The sequence below is a fragment of the Heptranchias perlo genome, chromosome 19 (assembly GCF_035084215.1).
Source record: "Heptranchias perlo isolate sHepPer1 chromosome 19, sHepPer1.hap1, whole genome shotgun sequence".
Lineage (NCBI taxonomy): Eukaryota > Metazoa > Chordata > Chondrichthyes > Hexanchiformes > Hexanchidae > Heptranchias > Heptranchias perlo.
This window is the reverse complement of record NC_090343.1, coordinates 39,036,640-39,061,190: the sequence shown is the minus strand read 5'-3', so window position 1 is coordinate 39,061,190 and position 24,551 is coordinate 39,036,640. Positions and strand designations below refer to the sequence as shown.

Below are 24,551 nucleotides of genomic sequence, written 5' to 3'. Positions count from 1 at the left end.
CTTAGTGTATACCATTTTCTTTAATTTCAATCTTTCCCATATTTCTTTATTCATTCATGGTGTGTCATTACTGGCTGGTTTTTTCTTGCTTTTTAGTGGGATATATTTCTCCTGGACTCTAATGATCATCATTTTAAATGTTTCCCACTGCTGTTCTATTTCTTTGTTTGTCAGTAAATGTTTCCAATTTATTTTCCCTAGTTCCATTCTCTTCCCCTTAAAATCAGCTTTTTTCCAATTTATTACTTTGGTCTTTGTCTTACTTATGTCCTTCTCAATCTTTATCTTAAACCTTATTATGTTGTGATCACTATTGCCTAGATATTCCCCTATGCTTACTTCTCTTATCTGTTCTGGCTCATTTCCCATTTCTAGATCCAGCAGTGCTTCCTCTCTTTTTACATACTGGGTAAGAAAGGAATGCTGCACACATTGTAAAAACTCCATTCCCTGTACCCCTTTACCTACCTCTTCTTGCCAGTTTATTTGGGGATAGTTAAAATCTCCCATAATTATGCTTCTATGTCCTTTACTCATTTCACATATTTGCTTACTTATTTCTTCCTCACCTCCTTTCCACGGTGGTCCGTAGTATACCCCTATTAGCATGATCGATCCCTTCTTATCTTTTATCTCAATCCATATGGATTCTGTTTTTATCCTTCTGTTAGTTATGGTCCCTTTTTTCTACTGCCATTATGTTATCTCTAATTAGTACAGCTACTCCACACTCCCCTTCTTCCTTCCCTATCCTTTGTGATTATGTTACAACCTTCAATATTTAGTTGCCAGTCCTGTTCTTTATGTAGCCATGTTTCAGTTATTCCTATTACATCTGCTTCCTCGCTATGGATTATTGCCTCCAGTTCCCCCGTTTTATTTTGGACACCATGTATATTGCTGTACAGGCAGTTTCATTTGTCTTTAATGGTTATTCCTTTTACTTTATTTTTAACAGTTCTTTTATACTTCTGTTTTATAACTGGTTTTGTTCCTTGACCATTTATGTTATCTTTATTCCTCACCCTGGTCTGACCTTTACACTCATCTCCTGTTTCTTTTATTGTTACGCTAAACACATTCCAGCCTGTGTTCTTTTTGTAATAGCAGCAGATCTCCAGTGTTGTCTGGATTATGGTTATGTTGTTTAGCTGCCCACCTGGCCTGTCCCTTTAAAGTTACTGCTCAAGTACTACCCATGGAAATCCAAATGATTGTGATCAATTGTAAATTTCTCGGGTAAATTTCAGTCATTTGTTTGTAAATTTCAGGCTCCAGGTCAGAATGAATTGCTTAGCTTTCCTCGTTTTTTTTGAAGATTGTTTTACATCTGTAACAAAGCATGTCATCTGGATGTGATCGATGTGTGCCAAATGCAACACTTTCATATATATATATATATATATATATATACCAGCAGATCTCCATTGTACCCCTCACTGTAAGTTGGAGGATACACTTTTATAAGGGCAGGAGCAATGTAGCATATAACACACATTATAGCATTCTGCTGCTGAAGTAGAGTTGCATGTAGTTCTGTGTGTTCTGCAAAGACCAAAATATCTCACTGTTGTGCATTCTAGTGGCCAATTAATAGCTAACAGCTGTTAGGCAGATCCATAGTCCAGTTATGTCAATTCTACTATGTATACAAAATTTTGCACCTAGCGCACTTTTTTGTCCTTCACAGTTAAGGCATGAAACTTCAGCATCACACTTTTCTATAGGCAAAATTTTGCATCACACTTTTGTACTTGATTGGCTTAAATTTCATTTAGTAAAACAGCTCACAACTAAGCAAACAAGGAACTTACCAACTAGCATGTAGCAAACAGGAAATTGAAAAAACTATTAATCAAAAATGGGCTGTCAACAACGCCAACTAATAAAAGGTAAATCTGAACCTAGCAAATCAGTCCAAAATTTTTGTAAAGTTGATTTTCCCAACTGAAGATTTACAGCTAAGGCTAAAATTGATCACATAAAAAAATTAACCAATTCTGCATGAAATGCTTATTTTTATTAATACAGCTGTCCGCATGATATCATAAATCCCTGGAAAATGTTCTCTCAGAGAGGCTTACTCTCTGTTGTGAGTCTGAATATTTGGTTAAAGCTTGAATGATTGGCATGGGTTTTCTTAACAGCTTTTTCCGTAAATTTCATGGTTCCATCTAATTGGCTGTCCGTGTCAATCCAGACATGCCCTTCCCTCTTCATTCTAGCTGCAGATTGCAATTAAAGCTCCCTCCTAATCTAGTCTAATGAAATTCAAAATTCTCTGTATAAATAGATTTCTTTACGTGCCTGCAATGGGTGAGGGAAATGTTATTCATTTCCCAAGAACTAATCAAAAAACATTTATTGACTGTCTCTGGGGGAGACCTCATAAGTGCCTTTCCAAATTCTTTCACTGGAGATCTGCACTCCTCTTCCACTTCCACACCCAAGCAATTCCCCTTCCCGCATAATCTCTGACTCACAGAAAGCAATGGCAGGGGATACGTGTACACATTAGCATCTGGGGTGTGCCAGATGCAGCTTAGATATAAGACCTTTGTTCTATACTATTTGATGTCCAATGGTGTTGCATATGAGCGGCCAAGAGCAATCTTCAGCTGAATCAGGGTTAGAGGGTGGTGGATAATTGGAAAGGAGTGAGGAGAGGCGAGAGGGTGAAGGAGGGCAAGGGGGTAGAGAGTGTATGCTGTTAGATAGAGGTCACTTTTGGGAGTTTGGGGTGGAATTGCCATCAGAGGGTGTTATTCACTGTTCCCTAGGATTGCGAAGTTGCATTATTTGGGCGGAAGAATTGTAAGACGGAAAGGACTGAAAGTGATGTCATGGCGGGTGCTATAGGGAGTTGATTTCCTCGGATTAGGTTTGATTTGTTAGGTCACATGAGTAATAACCTTGAAATTCCCTGGCTACTTTTAAGGTTCCAACATTTGCGTCATACACTCACCAAAGATATCTTTACTGCTGTTGGGTATTGACATTCTGTTGGTCTGTTAACAGCAGACAATGACTGCACCAGGAACCAGATCTGCAGAGTGGGAGGGCAGTTTGAGTGGCCGGTAGCCACATCAGAAACTGGGACAAATTAGCCAATGTGGGGAGGGGGGGGGGGGGGCACGCTATGACACAGGCCAATGGGGGCGCAGGGGAATGCAGGAATTAATAGCTGAGGCAGGCAAGAGATCGTTTTTCATACTTTGAGCCCAACAATCTGCAACTGAAATGAATGAGTTTTTAGTGCTGCTTTGGTGTGTAGTCACACAATTGCACTCAAGCCTTGAGGATGAACAAAGTTTTAGAAGTGACCTTATCCTTCTACTTGCTACTGCAGTTAGATTTGATAACAGTTGAATCCTCATAAGTGCGTAACTAGTTTAACGAAGCATGTTCTGCTTTAATCAGATTGCGTCTTGATAAATAGAAGATACACACCAGGGACTAGTGGTTTTTGCAGAATAAATTGCAGACTGGTGCTAGCTACTTAATTAATGAGCATCAAAGCACGTTTGAATGATGTTGTCCAATGTACAATTGGTTTATGCTCTGTGAACTAACAGCCTCTAATATTTATTATATTAATACAACACACTTTATATTTGTTGAAAAATCTTTTGAATTGAAAGACATATTTTCTTTTTCCTCCCAATTATCTCTCATTCTTTCTTAAGGCAGCCGGTCATGCCAGGATATTATATTTCTATAGTTGCTGGCAATTCTCTGGTACCTCACTCAAGTAGATATTCTTCACATGCGAGTCTAAACAGAGTGCTGGCAGATTGTTAAACTATGAGAGGCATCAGACGCAAGCCTGATCTAGCCCTTCCTTTTGTTAATACATTCACACTTTCTAGCAGTAGTGAGTAGATAGAAATCTGGAATGAGGACCCTTAGAATGATTTGCCTCCCCACTTAGACCAGGGAAGTATAAAGTGAATTTTAGCATCTCCCTCAAATCATCTAGCTTAGTACAGACCAAGGGGGGTAATTTTTACTTTTGGCCCTAGGCAGAAAACTGGTGGTTATGGATCAGTTGCCCATTATACATCCTGCCCAATCTCCTTTTCCATTGACAGTGGACAATCTCCCTTTCCATTGACTCTGGACGTTAGGAAAACTGGCTGTTGCGGGCAGCCGATCTGCAACAGTCAGCTTTCTGCCCACGTCCGGAGTGAAAATGACCCCTTGGTGTCTTCCTGGTCTCTGTGGTTCAGAATAATACCTCACAGCCATTGGGGAAGCCCCAATTTTCACCTTTTTATGACTCCAGTCCCACACCAATGTGGTTGACTCTTAACTGCCCTCTGAAGTGGCCTAGCAAGTCACTCAATTCTATCAGACCGTTACAGCAGTTCAAGAAAAAGGCCCACCACCACCACATTCTGAGGGCAACAAGGGATGGGCAATAAATGCCAGCCTTGCCAGCAGTGGCCGCATTAAGAAAAACACGTTGCTTGAATGAAAGTGTAGCTGGGGCCAGGTTTATATTTACCTGGAGTTAATTGTACTCTGTAGAGAAGATAATATTTATCCTACTTTATCCATCTCTAAGGAAATCAGATTATCAATGCAGTTGGAGTTGTGCCAAAGTGTTTGGTGGAATAACCACTGCATTCCTATCTTTTCTCCAACAGATTTCAGTACAGAAGTCAAGGCTCAGTCAGAAGCACCCCTCCCATTGAGTCAAGGAGCTGAGATAATCTTGCCAACCAGTGACTTTTCTTTATCAGAATGTCACCAGAAGAGGTTTTCTACACGGTCCCTGGACCTCAACAGTGATCTGCTACATTCAGGAGTCGCTTGTTTACCAGGTACTGTCCTTTCCAATTATCAAATTGTCAGCATTAACCAAAAATCACAGACACATAGGTAATCGTATGTATGAATTACAGCATAATAATGTGTTGACAATAATGTGAAGAACATTGGAGGCATCGTTTTCTAAAAATAGCTGTTTTTGGAGCCAGAAGTTCTCAGGTCCAAAGCATCTTTAAATCTCTATGAGATCTCTTGTAATATAAAGAAAATGTTATTCAACAAACACTTAACAACATTAGTCAACAGATTACTGAACTCTGACGATCCTGGTAAAAGCAGGTGTTAAGTACAGTAAAACTATACAGTAAAGCTATGTATTCAATTGCTGCAGCCCAATAGTTGAAATATGCTCCTAAATATTTTAATATGATATACTCTGTGCAGGATGCATGCATTTTTTTGGTGGTTTAAATCTTGCAGAGGTCTGAGGATCTTGATGATAGTCGTAAGGTGACTGGAGAAAGAGCAAGTCAGCAGTAGCCTTGACTTGATGGTGTTGGAGTAGAGTGGCCATCATTATGCAGCGCTGTCATGTCTTAAGTACAGTCCCCACCACCTACACCATCCACGCTGATCGCAGGCAGCCACCAAATCGGGCAAATGGCGTTAACCATTTGCCATTACCATAAGGGTCAATTCCAAATGTGTCGCTTATAACGTATTAAGCACGCCGACTATTTCGAGCAGTTCAATAAATTCTTACCCTATACTGACCTCTTTAAAGAGCTCTGCAGATTTCAGGCAAAGTTGGATCTTTAGGCAGCTTCAATCAACTGTTTGCTCCTCGTTTAGGTGCGATCACCTCCGTGATGAGATTTAGGATACAACTGCTAACAAGTAGGAGAGGCAGTTACTAAGTGGAGACTGCCTGTATTTGAAAAATATGTTGTAAACTTCGCTTTTTGGTTTTACAGTCCACCGCGTATAGCAGGAAAATTGCATTACCACCAATATGCCAACTATAAACTGTGGAGACGCTAATAGCAAAATATGTGACTCATACTAGGATATTAAGATGGTTTTTAAAATTTGATCCAGAGCTGTTCAGTGCCTTCCATATGCATTGGAAAATACATAGATTGTTTTCCACATGTATATCACTAAAGAAGGTCCAGCCATAAATGAGTTAGGAGCATGGAAAGTTAACAGTTTACTTTCATGGATGCTGGAAATTTCTCCTCCTCTGGGAATCGTAGCAAACCTGGAGAAGCTTCTCACTCTGTGACTGGGATTTGCATTATAAGTACACATGTTCTATATGCTAGAAATGCATCTTTGGTACAATGTGGAATTGAGCGAGTGCCAAAGCGATTTAATAAGAGAGTTGGATGAATGTATACAAAAAACTTACTAAGTAATTTTACATTCTTTTCTAATCTTTCCAGGAAGCAGGGATAAGGCAGGGAGAGCTGTGTTGCAAGTCTGCACTGATAATAGGCTTTTGCAGAACCGAACCTGCACCAGCGATGACCTTGCCAGACTCCTCCTGTACTTCTACAACATTCCCAGGTGAGACCTTCCTTCAGTACTGTTGCTTGATGAAAGGAAGACATTTCAAACTTCGAGGAATCACACCTTTGCAAAAATAAGGCAGAGTACTACATAGGACAGAGTGCAGGCAGACTGATTTGTTTAGTAGTGTGAAAATTACATCTAGTCATAACAGTGGTAATGTGTTGTCCAGCCAAAAAAAATCCCGTTCCATTCAGACTTGGCTCGTCTGTTCAGACTAGGCCGGAAACAAGTTTTAATCGGCTTGGCTTGGCTGAATTTGAATTCTTGCTGATAAAAGAAGAATGTTCTGTGGTTCAAGAAGCTTGTTGTTGAATTGACGAAAAGCTCGGAGCTGAGACACGTTCTCACTTGTGCGAATGACATAGAACTCGGCACTTTCAGAACTTGGCTGTGAGGTTCGAAAGAATGAGGTCAGCTCGCAGCCAAGTTGAACTACCTGGAAATATTAAGCTGTTTGTGTAATAAGTATGATTTGTGGGAAATGGTGGGGAATCATTACTGCATGGGGTTGTCAGTATCAGAATTGGAAATGTTGGAAATACTCAGCAAGTCAGGCAGCATCTGTGGAGAAAGAAACAGAGTTAATATTGCAGGTTGATGACCCTTCCACAAAACTGGAAGAAGTTGAAGATTAAACAATTTTTCAGCAAGTACAGAGCCAGGGAAAGGGGAAGAGGAAAGGGAGGGGAGGAAAGAACAAAAGGGAAGCTCTCAGATAGGGTGGAGGGCAGGAGTGATTAAATGACAAAAAGGGATGATAGTGCAAGGCAAGGAGGATGTAATGGGACAAGTAAAGAAACAAAATGCCACTTTCAACACCAGTGCTTCCGATATGTCTTCCTTTTTCCTCAACCGAGGATTCCCCTCCACTGTAGTTGACAGGGCCCTCAACCGTGTCCGTCCTATTTCCCTCCGCGACACCCTGGTCCACTCTTCCATCACCCCCAATACCCACTCTCCTCCCCACGGCACCTTCCCGTACAAGCACAGGAGATGCAACACCTGCCCTTTCACCTCCTCCCTTCCCACCGTCCAGGGCCCCAAACACTCCTTCCAGGTGAAACAGCGATTTACTTGTACTTTTTTCAATTTAGTATACTGGATTCGCTGCTCGCGATGCGGTCTCCTCTACACTGGGGAGACCAATCGTAGATTGGGTGATTGCTTTGCTGAGCACCTCAGCTCAGTCCGCAAGCGTGACCCTGACCTGCCGGTCACTTGCCATTTTAATTCCCCGTTCCACACCCACTATGACCTCTCTGTCCTCGGCCTCCTACACTGTTTCAATGAAGCTCAATGGAAGCTCGAGGAACAGCACCTCATCTTTCGATTAAGCTCTTTACAACCTTCCAGACTCAACACTGATTTCAATAACTTCAGATCATAATCACTGCTCCCATTTTTTTGCACAGCAGGTGCTGGTATTGGTTCTGATGTTGCCATTTACAGCTCCTCTGGACCCATCTTTTGTTTCTTTACTTGTCCCATTACCACCTTCCTTGCCTTGCACCATCATCCCTTTTGCCATTTAATCAATCCTGCCCTCCACCCTATCACAGACCTTCCCTTTTGTCTTTCATCCCCCACCACCTCTTTCCCTGGCTCTGTAATTGCTTAAAAACTGTTTAATCATCAACTTCTTCCAGTTCTGACGAAGGGTCATCGACCTGAAACATTAACTCTGCTTCTTTCTTCACAGATGCTGCCTGACCTGCTGAGTATTTCCAGCATTTTCTGATTTTATTTCAGATTTCCAGCATCTGCAGTATTTTGCTTTCGAGTATCAGAATGGGGTTGTCCTATATAATAGACATTGTTTTGTTTATTTCATTCGGTTACAGGCAAAGTGTTCTTTGTAAATTACTGTCAAAGTGATCCAGAAAAATAGTAAAACCACATTGATCCTGGTGTGACAGCTTAATTCTCTACCTTTTTATAAGTGTCCAAACAGTCTAATTATCTGTCGATATTTGCACCATTGTTTGCAGCAGGGCAGTAGAAAATCAATGTTGACTGTTTAGTACTGCCACCTACAGGCAATAAAAAGTATAATTGGTAATGTAGATCACATTAGAAAGAAAAGAATGACTTGCATTTATATAGTGCCTTTCATGACCTCAGGACGTCCCAAAGTCCTTTACAAGCAATGAAGTGACTCACCTCCTGACTCCCCAAAGCCTTTCCACCATCTACAAGGCGCAAGTCAGGAGTGTGATGGAATACACTCCACTTGCCTGGATGAGTGCAGCTCCAACAACACTCAAGAAGCTCAACACCATCCAGGACAAAGCTTGATTGGCACCCTATCCACCACCCAAAACATTCACTCCCTCCACCACCGATGCACTGTGGCAGCAGTATGTACCATCCACAGGACGCACTGCAGCAACTCGCAACGGCTTCTTCGACAGCCTCTCCCAAACCCACGACCTCTACCACCTAGAAGGACAAGGGCAGCAGGCACATGGGGACAACACCAACTGCACGTTCCCCTCCAAGTCACACACCATCCCGACTTGGAAATATATCGCTGTTCCTTCATCGTCGCTGGGTCAAAATCTTGGAACTCCCTACCCAACAGAACTGTGGGAGCACCTTCACCACATGGACTGCAGCGGTTCAAGAAGGCGGCTCACCACCACCTTCTCAAGGGCAATTCGGGATGGGTAATAAATGCTGGCTTTGCCAGCGACGCCCACATCCCATGAACGAATAAAAAAAAAGTATTTTTGAAATGTAGTAATGAAGGGAAACGTGGCAGTCAATTTGTGCACCGCAAGGTCCCACAAAAAGCGCTTTGATAATAATCAGATAATCTGTTTTAGTGGTGTTGATTGAGGGATAAATGTCGTCCAGGACATCTGGGAGAACTCCCCTGCTTTTCTTCGAAATAGTGCCTGAGAGGGTAGACAGGGCCTTGGTTTAATGTCTCTTCTTGAAGACGGCACCTTCAACAGTGCAGCACTCCCACAATACTGCCCTGGAGTGTCAGCCTAGATAAAATCATAGAATCGCTACAGCACAGAGGGAGGCCATTTGGCCCATCGAGACTGTGCCGGCCCTTTGTAAGAGCAATCCAGTTAGTCCCACTTCCCCGCTCTTTCCCCGTAGCCCTGCAAATTTTTTCCCTTCAAATATTTATCCAATTCTTTTTTGAAAGCCACGATTGAAGCTGTTTCCACCACCCTTTCAGGCAATACATTCCAGATCATAATTACTCGCTGCGTAAAAAAGTTTTTCCTCACATCGCCTTTGGTTCTTTTGCCAATCACCTTAAATCTATGTCTTTGGTTCTCGGCCCTTCCGCCAATGGGAACAGTTTCTCTTTATTTATTTTAACTAAACCCGTCATGATTTTGAACCCTTTTATCAAATCTCCTCTCAACCTTCTCTGCTCTAAGGAGAACAATCCCAGCTTCTCCAGTCTATCCACGTAACTGAAGTCCCTCATCCCTGGAACCATTCCAGTAAATATTTTCTGCACTGTCTCTAAGGCCTTCAGCAACTTCCTAAAGTACGGTGCTCAGAATTGGACACAATATGCCAGTTATGGTGTTTTATAAAGGTTCAACATAACTTCCTTGCTTTTGTACTCTATACCTCTATTTGTAAAGCCCAGAATCCTGCTTGCTTTTTTAACCACTTTCTCAACCTGTCCTGCCACCTTTATCTGTGCATATATACCCCCATGTCTTTCTGTTCCTGCACCCCTTTAGAATTGTACCATTTAGTTTATATTGCCACTCCTCGTTCTTCCTGCCAAAATTATGTACTCAAGTCTCTGGAGTGAGATTTGAACCCACAACCTTATGACTCAGAGGCGCGAGATATACCAGAAGCCATAAAGTAGCCTCTTCATAACCTATCCAACATTCGGCACTAAAAGATTTTTAAAAATATTTGTTCACATGATTTGGGCAGTGCTGGCAAGACTGCATTTAATACCCACCTCTGCTTGCTGTGAGAAGGTGGTGGTAGGCCTTCTCCTTGAACCACTGCAGTCTGTGTGATGATGGTACTGCCACAAGGGTATTAGGAAGGGAATTCTAGGATTTTGACCCAGTGACAATGAAGGAACAGTGATAAATGCCCATCAAGGTGATGTGTGACTTGAAGGTGATGGTGTTCTCATCATATTAAATTTCATTTGCTTATCTCGGGATCAAATCCTTTCTAACGACCCAAGCTGTAACTGACAGCTGAAAAACAAAGGGTGGAAATTTGTTCTATTGCTTGTGAACAGGACAAATTCCAGCCACAGTTCTCTCACGTTTACATGGACAGGGAACCATGAATGCATTTACGTCTTTTTGGACATCTCCAGTTAAATGGTTCTAGTGATCATAAACAGTAATAAAAAACCAGAAGTGCAAACTTGATTGTACAACAAAGATGCTTTAATTTTTTTTGAAACCTTTCTTATCACAGGAAGAAGGTTCGGGAGCTGGGATTGACTCTCATTGTGGATGCCAGGAGACGCCCGCTTCATATTGCATTATGTAAAGCTTTTGGATCACTGCAGGTGAGCATGGATAAATATAGGATATGGCACATCCCATGGATATTTTTAAAGGCTCATCCTTCCTTCTCTTTGTTAATACAAACGTACGAAAAATATCAGACAGGAAAACACCTATTGGTCCATCAAGCCGGTCCCATACAGTTGTGATGTCTTATGCATCACAATATATAGACTAGCCGGAAGCCATGTTATATCCTGGGAGAGGTGAAAAACCAGATTAAAAACGCGGGCCAAATAGAGGGGGAAAAGATCTGGGAAATTTCTCTCTGACCCCCCTTACGTGATCGGAACTAGTCCATGAGATCACACAGGCCCTAATAATTCCATGCAGTACTTACCTCTGGTATGAGGTGATCTCCACCGCAGCCAGAAACAGGTCCAGCTCTCGCTTGAAGGAATTCAGCGAATCAGCGTTCACTGCATGAGCCAATTACCTGTTCCACGGGTCCATTGGGAAAAGATTCACCTCCTAACGTCTAACCTAGTTCTTCCTTTACATACCTTTAGATTGTGACCCCTGATCATCCCTAACCTATCTTAGTTGAAACAATTTGTCTACACAAACAAAAACATTATCTAATCCCTTCATCATCTTATAAACCTCAATCAATTGTGAGTTAAAATTCATGAATTCTAATTGAACACATCACTTATTTAAATCAAAGGTTCCCCAACAATGGAGTGTGCAATCTACTTTGACACACCCAAGTTATGGTTTTCACCAAATGCTCTTTCTCAAATCACTTCACCCAGCTTCCTGCATCAACAATTTTAAAATAATTTTAAAAAATGCTTGTATTATATACAAAATAAAAATTCTTTGTGGGATTGGCACTGACTTCCAATCTGCCACACCCCGCCCAAATCTTCCAATCAGCCATTGCGTGGTACATGATTCTTCCAATCCGCTCCTAGTCCTGATTTTCGTTCAAGTCCACATCTTTTAATGCAGCAATGTCAACAATGCATGAAATGGGTCAAAAAAAATTGCAGAGGGATTAAACCAGGAGAGTAGGAAAGCAGACGAGGAACAGTGAAAGTGAAAAGACGTAAGAAAGGAAAGTGAGAAAATAAATAAAGAATCTGAAGAGAGGAAAAAAGAAGTGAAAGGAAAGAAATAGAGAAACGGGAAGGGAGAAGAGAAAGGAGTGGAGGAGAAAGATAAGCAGGAAAAGAGGCAGAAGGGAACAAAACTGAAGGAAGAGAGATAAACACAAGTGAAGGAGAGGAGTGAGAATGATAGCAATGTAAGTTTAGCATACATTGCTTTTTGTATCACTTACCAGTATCATTATCCACAACTAGAACAAAACAACATGCATTTATATAGCGCCTTTAACATATTAAATGCCCCAAGGAACTTAATGCTCAACAATAAGAAGAAAGTTTGGAGAGGTGACTGCAGATATTATTAGAGAACATTGGAAAATGACGGGCAGGAAAAGACCAGCTGGTCCAACAAGCCTGCCCCACACTCATGATGGCCGGGGCATCCTGACTAGACACTTCCTACCCCCTCACCTGCAGCCATGTAATCTTCTGGGAGAGACAAAAAACAGAGAAAACCCAGGACCAATAAGAGAAAAAATACTTAGGAAAATCTTCTCTGACCCCCTCAGGCGATCAAAACCAGTCCAAGAGATCACATGGACCACGTTTGGAGGAGGTTTTTAAAAGTAGAGACATTGGTAGTAAATTGGAGGAGTTTAGGAGGAGAGTTCCAGACCACTGGACTGAGATGGCTGAAGGCTTTGCCACTGAAAGTGGGGCAGGCGGGGGGGATGCAGAGAGACCAGGGTCAGAAGAGCAGACGGAGCAAGCCGACACAGGGCTTGGGGGAGGTTGCAAAGGTAGAGTGGGATGAGGCTTGGAGGAAAAGACTTAGGGGGTGATTTTAACCCCCAAGAACGGGTGGATCGGGGGCGGGTTGGAGTTGAAAATAGTTGCTTTTGGGTCGCGACCGCAACCTGACTTTATTTCTGGGTTTAACGTCGGAGTGTAAAAGTCCAGGCTTCCCACTGGGAATGCAAAGTCTGAAAATTTTGCGGTTGCGACCCAAAAAAACAACTATTTTCAACTCCCACCCACCCCCGACCCACCCGTTCTTGGGGGTTAAAATCACCCCCTTAGTGTGCGGTAGGATGTGGGTGGCAGAATTTTGAACGAGCTGAAGTTTATGTGGGATGCAGTTCAGGAGGCTGACAAGGACAGCATTGAAATGTCAGTTTAGGTTGTGCGTTCAAATCTGGGGTGGAACTTGAGTCCAGAACCTTCTGACTCAGAGGTGAGAGTGCTAACAGAACAAAATAGTCCGTATACTGTAGGAATTAGTGACACACATTGTATAGGCAAACTGCAGAAAGGAAAATTGGATGACATGTCCATAGCAGAGTCTGTCCAATTTTCCTTCCATTCATTAAAACGGAAGGTAAGTCTGGTAGGCTCCATTGCGGACGTGTGATCCTCACTGCCCGATATTCCTCTCTGTGCTCCATGCAGGTGATGCTTTACACCCAGGGGGTAAAAGTGAACCTTACCCTATTTAGAAAATATTTCAGCAGTAATAAGATGCCCACTAAAACTGAATATTTGACTATCCAAGTTGAGTTTGTGTATAGTTACAATCTCAAGCCCGGGATGTGGTATTTTTGCACGACCCATATATATTGTATAGATTTAATATCCCACTATTTCAATCACTTTGTTGTTTAATTCTGCAGGAGTTTGTTCCCCACTCCATCCATTGTGTCCTGATATTGACTGATAAGGAGGCACCTCTGAAGCTGGAGAAATGTCCAGGAATATCAGTAAGTGCTTTTTATACCACTCGAGAAATTCACAAAGTGGTAAAATGGCTTTGATTTGACTTCACCTGTGTCAGAAGGTTCCTTTAAAATCAAAAAGATACTGATTTATTCCAAATGGATGGATTATATTAGTACTTTATGCTTTCCTACATTCACATATCTGTCCTTCATTCTGCCACTGATTTGTCACGCTGCTCGTCCGACATTGAGGATTGGATGAGCAGAAATTTCCTCCAATTAGATATTGGGAAGTCCGAAGCCATTGTCTTTGGTCCTCACCACAAACTCCGTTCCCTCGCCACCAACTCCATCCCTCTCCCTGGCCACTGTCTGAGGCTGAACCAGAACCAGACTGTTCGCAACCTTGGCATCCTACTTGATGCTGAGCTAAGCTTCAGGCCCCATATCCTCTCCGGCACCAAGACCACTAACTTCCACCTCCGTAACATTGCCTGTCTCCACCCCTGCCTCAGCTCACCTGCTGCTGAAACCCTCATCCATGGCTTTGTTACCTTCAGACTCGACTATTCCAATGCTCTCCTGACCGACCTCCCATCTTCCACCCTCCATAAACTTGAGCTCATCCAAAACTCTGCTGCCCGTATCCTCACTCAAACCATGTCCCATTCACCCATCAACTTTGTGCTCGCTGACCTACATTGACTCCCGACCTGGCAAAGCCTCAATTTTAAAATTCTCAACCTTGTTTTCAAACCCCTCCATGGCCTTGCCCCTCCCTATCTCTGTAACCTCTGCCAGTCCTACAACCCTCCGAGATCTCTGCGCTCCTCCAATTCTGGCCTCTTGTGCATCCCCAGTTTTAATCGCTCCACCATTGGCAGGAGTGCCTTCAGTTGCCTAGGCCCTAAGCTCTGGAATTCCTTCCCTAAACCTCTCCACCTCTCTACCTCTCTCTCTTCTCCTTCAAGACTCTCCTTAAAACCTACCTCTTTGACCAAGCTTTTGGTCACCTGTCCTAATATCTCCTTCTGTGGCTCGGCCTCAAATTTTGTTTGATAATGCTGCTGTGAAGCGCCTTGGGACGTTTTACTACGTTAAAGGCGCTATATAAATGCAAGTTGTTGTTCATTTGGGAGCTTGTGGTGGTCTGGGTCATGCAAGAGCTGCTGTCAATGCCACTCCATATTGGCTGACAGGACATGATTGCCAACTTCACTACCCCATCTCTTCAAGCACCCCAGCAATACAAGGTACTGAGCTGAGCAGCACAGCTGAAAACCACCCAGGAAAGGGTACTTGAATTAGGGGTTAGGATTTAAAGGCATTCTATTGCTAGTTGCTGGGTTGTCCCACAGAGGAACCTCATGTATTTGAGAAAATAATTTATATGTGCAAGAGAAGAGTCAAACATGAAAATTCAGATCAGTGAGCTGCAATGTAGCGTCCCGTTTGATTTTCTCTTCATTCACTACACACACACACACGGACAGACACACACACACACGGACACACGCACACACATACACAGGCAGACATACGGTAGATTTTACGCAAACCAGAGTTTGGAGTGTGTATACTAATATCATGGAAGGAGGCTGGAAATGCTTGTTAGGATTTTTGTAGTTATGTTATCATTATTCTTAATTATATTTTTCAAACACAAAGCCATTTCTTAAGTGGTTTGATAATTGTAAAATGTTTAAGTATAAAAGTAAGGCTGTTGTGTGAAGATACGCTGGTTAAACACTTTTGAGTACAATTAAGGGAAAAGTAATTACTTATATATGGAATTTTTCTATGACCCCCGAAAGTATTAAGTGAAAACTATAGGGATGATTCAGTAATCGGGTATGCCCAGGGAGGAGTGCTCTTCACAGGGCGCACTAATTGGAAACTCTGTAGCCCCTGATTTTCCATTCATTAATTTAAATTGATGAAAAATCAAAGTTTGTGAGCCTGTGATTTTCCAGCCAGTGCCCCGTATAAGCATCACACCTCACCAGAAGAAACCAGACCAGGTAATCAGCCCTTATGGGATAAAGAATGGCATTAAAGAAAGGCGAATTGTGTTCTTCAATGCTGTAACTGCTCTTTAATAGATATTGTTTTTGATTTATCAGATGGAAGTTTTGACATCCTTGAAAGCCCTGTATAAGTTCATTGACAGCAGCCAGCTGACAGAGGATCTGGAGGGGACATTTCCTTACAATCATTCTGAGTGGATTCAATTCCGTATGGTCAGTAATACACAGTAAATCAGTGAGAAACTTTACTAGCTTTAATGGAGAACAAAAATGTAGATTGTGTCACATTTTGTATTCATTCCAATAATTCCAAAAACAGACTAAAATATATCGATAAATATGGTTTTTCCATTTATTGCACCAGTTTAGATGTGAAGATTGTTCGATGCATAATTAAGTTTAAATATGTATCAGAACATTATTTCGATACTGGTTGATCTCCAGTGGATTGCTCACATACTTGCCTATGTTGCTCAAATTGGACCTGAATTGGATTGGTTAGTCTGGCCATGAAGTATCACGAAAGAGTGGGTCCAAGGTCAGGGATATTCATGAGGTCTGGTAGGGTGCAATGGACCATGCAGGAGAATGCTTTTGGAACAATTGAAAGATGGGATTTTTTTCATTTGCTCTTGGGATGTGGGAGACGCAGGCAAGGCTGCATTTATTGCCCATCTCTAGTTGCCCTGAGACAGTAGTGGTGGGCCTTCCCCTTGAAGTGATGCTGCTCCCATAATGGAGTTAGGAAGGGAATTCCAGAATTCTGATCCAGTGACTTGAGCCTCGTAGAAGGTGGAGAGACTGGGAGCTGTCAGCAGGTAAGCCAGTGATCGCAGAGTACCCAGCCTCTGTCCTGCCCTTGTAATCATGGTGTGGATATGGCTGGTCCAGTTCAGCTTCAGGTCAATGGTGACCCTGAGGATGTTGATGTTGGGGACTCAGTGATGGTGGTGCTATTGAAGGTCCATGGGAGGTGGCTGGGCTTTCTCTTGTTCAAGATCGTTATTACCTGGTACTTACGTGGCAAAATGTTATCTGCCACCTGTCAGTCCAAGTTTGGATGTCGACCAGATCCTAATGTAGGCTGGCATGGGTTGCTTCATTATCAGAGGAGTTGTAAATGGAGCTGAGCATGTGGAATCATCAGTGAATAGTCCCACTCCTGATATTTTGATGGAGGAATGGTCATTGATGAAGATGGTTGGACCATCTCTGAAGAACTGCTACAGTGATGCCCTGGGGCTGTGATGACTGATCTCCAACTACCATGACAATCATTCTTTGCGCCAGGTATGACTCCAGCTACTGGAGAGTTTTCCCTTTGACAGTGCAAAAATGTACACTACATATACACCAGCACAAATAGAAATGATAGAATTTTGCCAAGTATTACTGTCATTTGGAGGTAGAATTTATCTCTATTACTTTATTTAGAAGTACATAATTGCTGTCTTCATCCCACCATTGCTGGACCCCTCATCCAAACCTTCATCAACTTGGACTAGTGGTAGATCTCTCGGGTCTGAGTCAAATGGTATTGGATTCCCCCCTCCTCTCAGGCGTAAAATGGGCGCACAACATACCAATTTAGCAGTGGGACAGGTCTTGAATATGTTAATGAGGGACATCATGCCTTCAGTAGCATTGGCAAACCATTTAGGCTGACACTTCAGTGAAGTACTGAGGGGGTGATGCATTTTCAGAGAGGCTGTCATTTGAACAAGACATTAAACTGAGGATCTGTCTGCAGGATGAAGATGACTAGGGGAGTCCTCCTAGTGATCTAGCCAGCACTTAGCCTTCATTTAAACCTCCAAAAATAGATGAACTGGTCACTGATTACATTGCTGTCTGTGGGACCTTGCTGTGCAGAAATTGTCTACCCATTTGCGTACAAAACAACAGTGTCTACACTTCAAAAACAATTAATTGGTTTTGAAGTGCTTTGGAACACCCTGAGGATGTGAAAGGCACTATATGTAATTTGTAATTATGGTTACCAGAGCAATGAGGCAACACAAAGCCTCAGGGAATTGTCCAATTACATAGTAGGTTTTATCGCTGAACCACATAGTTTCTGCACCTTTCAATTCACTTGCACAAAATTTTCCATCAATATGTCTCATGAGAAATGCTGTAGAAGTGAAAAAGGCTTTGCCACCAGAATAGAAAAACATCTTCTTCAAAAAGGCAGTCCTCCAAATGTTCAGATTTATGGAGGACTTTCACATAAATAGGAAAATGAGGTGGTAGAGTCTGATGGAAGGATCATGGGCAGAAGTTGGTACGTATTGCGTTTGTTTTTCGGGCGTAAAATGGGCGCCCAACATACCAATTTAGCAGTGGGACAGGTCTTGAATATGTTAATGAGGGACATCATGCCTTCAGTAGCATTGGCAAGCAGCCCTCAGGTAAATCCTGGGGGTGGGGGTGGGTGAGGGCGGGGATGGGGGTAGCGCAGCAGGAGGGAGGGGGGCCGATTGCATCTGTCGGGAGTACTGGTGAGCTGAGAGGAGTTGCTGCTGCTCTTCCTGGCTCCACATTAAAGTAAGTTTAAAAAAAACACACCTGTTCATTGGTAGCTGCTGGCTCGGCCGCAGCAAGCTCCTGAAAACCTGAGTGGGCCTGTTTTTAATGGGCCTGGATTGTGAGGCTGTGGAATGCAATGAAGTTAGTGATTGAAGCAGTGACCATGCCAATTTTTAAGGAATAGGTTAGATGGACCAACAGTCGATGTTGGTGTTTATGTGTGGAAAATAAACACCACCATAGGCTGGTTATGCTGAACGGCCTATTTCTGCGTTGTAATTCTATAAAAGACTCCTTTCTTAGTGTTTACCTTCTGTCCCTGGTACTTGAATCCTTCACCATAGTGAATAATGTCAATATAATGTTAGGAAGCAAAGGCAGTAGTTATACATTTTACTGAACACTCTTTTTCATATAGATTGTTGTGCATTCAACATGAAATGGAAATGCAACAGTTCGTTGATAATTGCTACTGAACTACATCATGGAGTAAATTACAATTTTACAGTATCGAATCTTCAATATTATAATGCCAGATGTTTTCATTCCATCATACTGAGTGCAACAGTTTGCATGAATAAATGTTTATTGAATCAAATAGCTACAGGGTAATGGTTTTAATAGAGCTCTTTTAATTAATGCCAGTACAATACCTTCAGTAATGCAGCCTGGTGCCAAAGGCATCAGTATGACAGTGCCAGATGTTGCCTTTCCATCATGTTGAATGCACAACAATCTGTATGAATAAACATGTCCTGGAAAATATATCACTATTGACTTTTCCTTCTTAAATCATATTGAAATTCTTCACTGTGATGAAGGATTCAAACACCAGGGGACACAAGATAAAAAATTATTAAGTTAGGAATAGAGTCAAAGTCAAGCATAACTTTTTCACATAAATAGTAATAGCATTGTGAAATAGCTTTAGGATACTTAAAGGAACATAAGGACATTCCTCTCCTGGTCTCATGGTCACTGTAATCTCCTGGACTGGTTTCAATCGCCCATGGTGGGGTCTGAGAGGAATTTTCCAGGTTTTTTCCCCCTTATTGGCCCTGTGTTTTTCTGGGGGGTTTTTTGCCTCTCCCACGAGATTACATACCCGAGGGGGGTTAGGAAGGGTCATCATAATACTCCAGGCATCACGAGTGTGGGGCAGGTTTGATGGACCAAATGGTTTCTTTCCTGCCGGTCATTTTTGTATGTTCATATGTACGTAAGGAAAGTCAACAACAAGAAAAGGCCGTTTGACCGGTTGAAGCTCAACCCTCTGGTCCACTAACTCTCCTCTTATAGCACCAGTCTCATTTTAATTGTCCCGAATGTTTGTGTCTCTACTACCACGCTGAAAGATTGTTCCAAACATTTATCACTCTGAGTAAAAAAAAAATTTCTAATATATGTTTTCAAACCACTTCAGTCTAATTTCAATTTATATCCCTTGCCACTACTTTCCCAGCTTAACTTGAAGTAATCTTGTGAGCTTGTCCTATCTATACCATTTAATATTTTATAGCTCAGTGAGATCTCCCTTAATCACCTTTCTTTCTAAACTGTAAAACGTAAGCTTCTCTAATCTCACTTTATATTCCAATCCCTTTTTATTTGGAAATAATTTTATTGCTCTTTTTGGCATGTGCCCAAAATTCAACACAGTATTCCCAGTGTAGTCTGACCAGTGCCCCAGTATAACTTTATTGTTCTGCTATATAATCCAGTCACATCATCAGGAAGTTGAAAGTGATGAATGAACCATCAATCACCGGCCTCTTTCTAAGTCACTCTGCTAATTCACTTCCATATGTTGCATGCTTTAAGATATATGTGTTTTGAACAATGTGCAATCAGTGTTGAACTTTCTCCTTTTAGTGTTGCCAGCAAATTTGACAAACTTGCATTTAGTTTTGATATACAGATATTTAACATAGATTAGGAACAACAGAGTTCCAAAACTGACCACTGTGGAATCCCACTCAACACCTATCCCCAGTCTGAGATTATTCCTCTCCTGGGTTCCTCTGCTTCCCTTTTTTGACCAAGTTCTGGCCTAGTTGCTGTAGGAGTAGCACAGTGGTACACTAATATACTGGAGGGGTAACCGCTAGTTCACCAAAGCACTGGAGAGGTCATATACTAGTACACTGATATGCTGCAGAGTTAATACACAAGCACACTAATGCACTGCAAGGGTAACATTCTGGTACATTAATGCACTGCAGGGATAGAGCTTTAAAAGTAGATTTTATGAATGGATGAAATATTCGGCAGGGCCTGTTCAATTCTCATTATGCATTCTTGGTGTGAAAAAACCCATGCTGGGAAGGTGAATTTTTGAAATCCATCTTCAAATGCACTTCAGGGGTAACATGCTAATATACACAGTATCAGCCATGGCTCAATTTGTTGCATTCTTGCCTCTGAGTCAGAAGGTTATGGGTTTGAGTCCCACTCCAGAGCTAGGCTGATACTTTGCTGCAGCATTGAGGGAATGCAGCACTGTCGGAAGTGCTGTCTTTCAGATGAGATGCTAAACTAAGGTGGATGTAAAAGATCCCATGGTACTTTTCAAAGGAGAGCAGGGAGCTCTCCCCGGTGTCCTGGCCAATATTTATCCCTCAGCCAACATCTCTAAATCAGATAATCTGGTCATTATCATATTGCTATCTGTGGGATCTTGCTGTGCGCAAATTGGCTGCTGTGTTTCCTACATTACAACAGTGACTACACTTGAAAAGTATTTCATTGGCTGTAAAGCGGTTTGGGACGTCCTGAGGTCGTGAAAGGCGCTATATAAATGCAACTCTTTCTTCTTTAATTCACTTCAGGGGTAACATGCTAATGTGCTGGAGGGTTTTCTGTGCCATTGTGTCATTTGTCTACGATGCATTGGGTTTCTGCTCCCTAATGTAACAACCCCCTTTTAAACTTTGGGGAGCCTGATCTATGTTCCAGCTGCTCAGAAAGGTCAAATGAATCAATTCTCAACAATTTTTTTTAAAATTACAGTACTAGGTTTCTGCCACCAGATGTCAGTCTTATGCTTAGTAATACTGTGACGAGCAGTTGAGGTAGTAGAGACACATTGTAGCAAATAATAATACTTAAAGATTTGCATTTATATAGCGCCTTTCATAATCTCAGAACTCCCAAAGCGCTTCACAGCTAATGTATTACTATTGAAGTGTAGTCACTGTTGCAATGTAGGAAACACGGCAGCAAATTTGTGCACAGCAAGGTCCCACAAACAGCAATGAGATAAAATAAACTGTTTTAGTGATGTTGGCTGGCGAATAAATGTTGGCCATTTATGCATCTTTAGAAGTTGCTAGATAAATGAACTGGCTTCACCACCACCAACATAACTTGGCCTGCTTCAGATGCTGGCTGTTTGTTATTAGGATTGCCATCCATCCGATTTTTGAGTCATGTGTCCAAAAACCTCTAAAATGTAAACTGGATACTCGAGGGCAGATTTTGTGAACACACACCCCTGGCGTAGAGCTTCATCCGCTGGGGGCTCATACCGGGAATTAGGGTTCAGAGGTTAGCAAGTCCTGCAGGATTTTTCCATCCATTAATAGAAGAAAGAATAAACTTGCATTTATACAGCACCTTTCATTACCCCTAGAATGTCCCAAAGCACTTCACAGCCAATAAATTACTTTTGACGTGTAGTCACTGTTGTAGTACAGGGAAACACTACAGCCAATGTGCACACAGCAAGGTCCCACAAACGGCAGTGAGATAACAGACCAGAGAATCTGTTTTAGGGATATTGGTTGAGGGATAAATGTTGACCAGGACACCAGTAAAGCTCCCCTGCTTTTCTTCAAATAGAGCGATGGAATGTTTCCCATCCACCTGAGAGAGCAGACACCTCAGTTTAACATCTCATCCAAAAGGCGGCCTGTCCGGCAGTGCAGCACTCCCTCAGTACTGGACTGAAGTGTCATCCTAGATTATGTGCTTAAATCTCTAGAGTGGGGTTCTGTTAAACAAAAGCTGGCACCTATGGAGGATCTTGCCCACCAGCACATTGACTCTTCAGACTCTCTCAGAAAAACTCTGCTGCTTCTGCTTATTTTCTGCTGCAATAAAATTTCAGGAGAAGACTAAGGGTTCACTTCAAAGGAAGAATCCAGCCACTCTTTCCCAAACTAGTACCCTACAGCTGAAAAATAAAATCTACTCAACTCATTCCAGTACAGCACGTGAATTAACAGGTGAATAAAAGGTATCAGCACACAATTTCACTGGGCTATAAACGGGCAAAGATTTTCAGTTATCTGTAAGTTTTTCAGTTCTGTATTTGTAGGATTTTTATATATGGAGTAATAGATGTTGATTGAATTTTACATTTTGGCTCCAAGGAGTAACATTTATGAAGGATATTTGTTGAACATAAATTGTAATTTTTTTTTGTTGTTGCAGAAAGTTGAGTTGTTTGTCACAAACTGCAGAGAAGCTTCCAATTTGTTGCTGGACACCATTAGAACGTTTGAATCTAACAAACCTGGCATCAGTGCACAGGTACATATCAAACATAAAATAAAACAGATCTGGAATGCATGGGGAAGAAGAGATAACATGATAACAAAAATCTAAGAGAGGACATCACATATTTTTGAAGAGCCAGACATGCTTAGAAGTGTGTTACTGGGTCTGGTACTGGTGAATGCTATTTGCATCTATGTTGGGGACACTGCCATTTGATGGAATTGGCTCAAAAATTCACATAACGATTCTATTTATACATTAGTTGATGCAGTTTTTGGCCACCCAGACATAAGTGAAGGATAATGGAGTCAGGTTAGTGCAAGTCAGGTAATGCAATGATGGCAAAACATCTATTTTCTTTTCTGGAGAAAAGTTTGATTATCAGTTGTTGAAATTTCCTGATGTTTATCAACCTACTGCCTGGGTGTAAAACCAGCTTTGTGGATTGGTCACCCATTGGTTTCATTTTGAAATTCTATGCAATGTTTGCTTGGTAGAAAATTGCTTCCAATGTTACCTAGTTGGACTCAGTTTATTCAAACTGAGAAATTCAAACCACCAACCAACCGTATAGCGGAGGCATTAACTCATTTGAAATAAATAATTTCACAGCTATATTAAAATAGCAGACAAAAGGATGTTATACAAATGCATTAAGCATTTCCTTGCTAGTAGCACTAACAACGATTTCTAGGTTTATATACTTATGTTAATTTTGTGAATATTTGAGATAACCCAAGAGGATCTTAATGTTGAAATATTGGGCCTGAAATCGCTCCCAAAATAATGGAGGAGTTCAACATGCTCTCAGTTTTTAGTGGTGAATTGAAAGAGTAAGTTCCCGCGTTTGCACATGTGCAGTGAAACGTGGAAATCGTGAACTTGCTCCTATTGATTCGCCGGCAATATGACAGTGTTGAATTAAAGGGACATCGCACACTGCAATCAGAGAAATCATTGAAAAAGCACCAAATGGCTTATCTGCCCAGCTGGAAAGTAACTAACTACGCCACCAAACAGGAACGCTAAAAAATACCAGGTCTAAACTAAGTTCTAAAAGAGCAGTTAGTCTTAATGACTGCCAAACAATTAAAAATTAACTTTTAAAAATGTGGAGTCTCATATTACTCCTTATTTTAATAGTTTTTGGTCATTAAAAAAAAATTATACATTTTTTTTACTTTTTCTTTCTGTTTCTTTAATTTAATTCAATTATTTCTTTGACTTTTTATAATTTTTTTTAATTTACAATGACATCTAGAATACTAACTTTAAATGAATGAAGTCTGCTTGCCTGCTTCAGCAATGCAGCCTGAACCTGTGGGCGTGACTTTTCTTCCTGACAGATTTTGTGGGCGTGTCTTCTCCTCACAGACTTCTCCAGCTGCTCAGAGGCTGGGTTGATAACACACATTATGTTTAAAGTTCAAATTCAAACCATTGGACGCCATAGAGCCTGCAGAAAGTATTTTCATTAATCAAATTCGCAGAAGCTGCGGTGAGCATTGCCTCTCCGCTCTGCGCAATTTCAGGCCCATTAAATCTACAGCATCTTTAACTTTTATGCCCCCATGTATAGATTATTTTAAAATCTTTTTGCACACTGATCCTTCCCTATGTGTATCTGCATTAAGTTAGGATTTCAGACCGTTGTCTCACCAGCTGACAGGGTGGAGGGGAGGAGAGAAAGATGAAGTACAATCCTTCAAGAGGAGAAAATAAACTTCTGATCTTGGGTTTGGACACCAGTTGACCACAGATCACATTTTGCGACTGCAAACTGAATTGTGATGCGGTGCTGCTGCAGGAACAATTGCCTTAATCAGGCATCTCAATCCCCATGTTACCAGGCTGCAACTT

The 24,551-nt window shown here is 41.7% G+C and overlaps 1 protein-coding gene across 1 annotated transcript in view; it reads left to right on the top strand.

Annotated features, from left to right (window-relative positions):
* LOC137335314 (pleckstrin homology domain-containing family G member 4B-like) overlaps positions 1-24,551 on the top strand; it is a 156,287-nt gene that overhangs the window by 82,799 nt on the left and 48,937 nt on the right. Inside the window, exons 4-9 of the mRNA XM_068000631.1 lie at positions 4,650-4,826; positions 6,219-6,342; positions 10,777-10,870; positions 13,591-13,677; positions 15,759-15,875; positions 22,626-22,724. Coding sequence (XP_067856732.1) covers positions 4,650-4,826; positions 6,219-6,342; positions 10,777-10,870; positions 13,591-13,677; positions 15,759-15,875; positions 22,626-22,724 — 698 coding nt within the window. The remainder of the gene's footprint in view (positions 1-4,649; positions 4,827-6,218; positions 6,343-10,776; positions 10,871-13,590; positions 13,678-15,758; positions 15,876-22,625; positions 22,725-24,551) is intronic.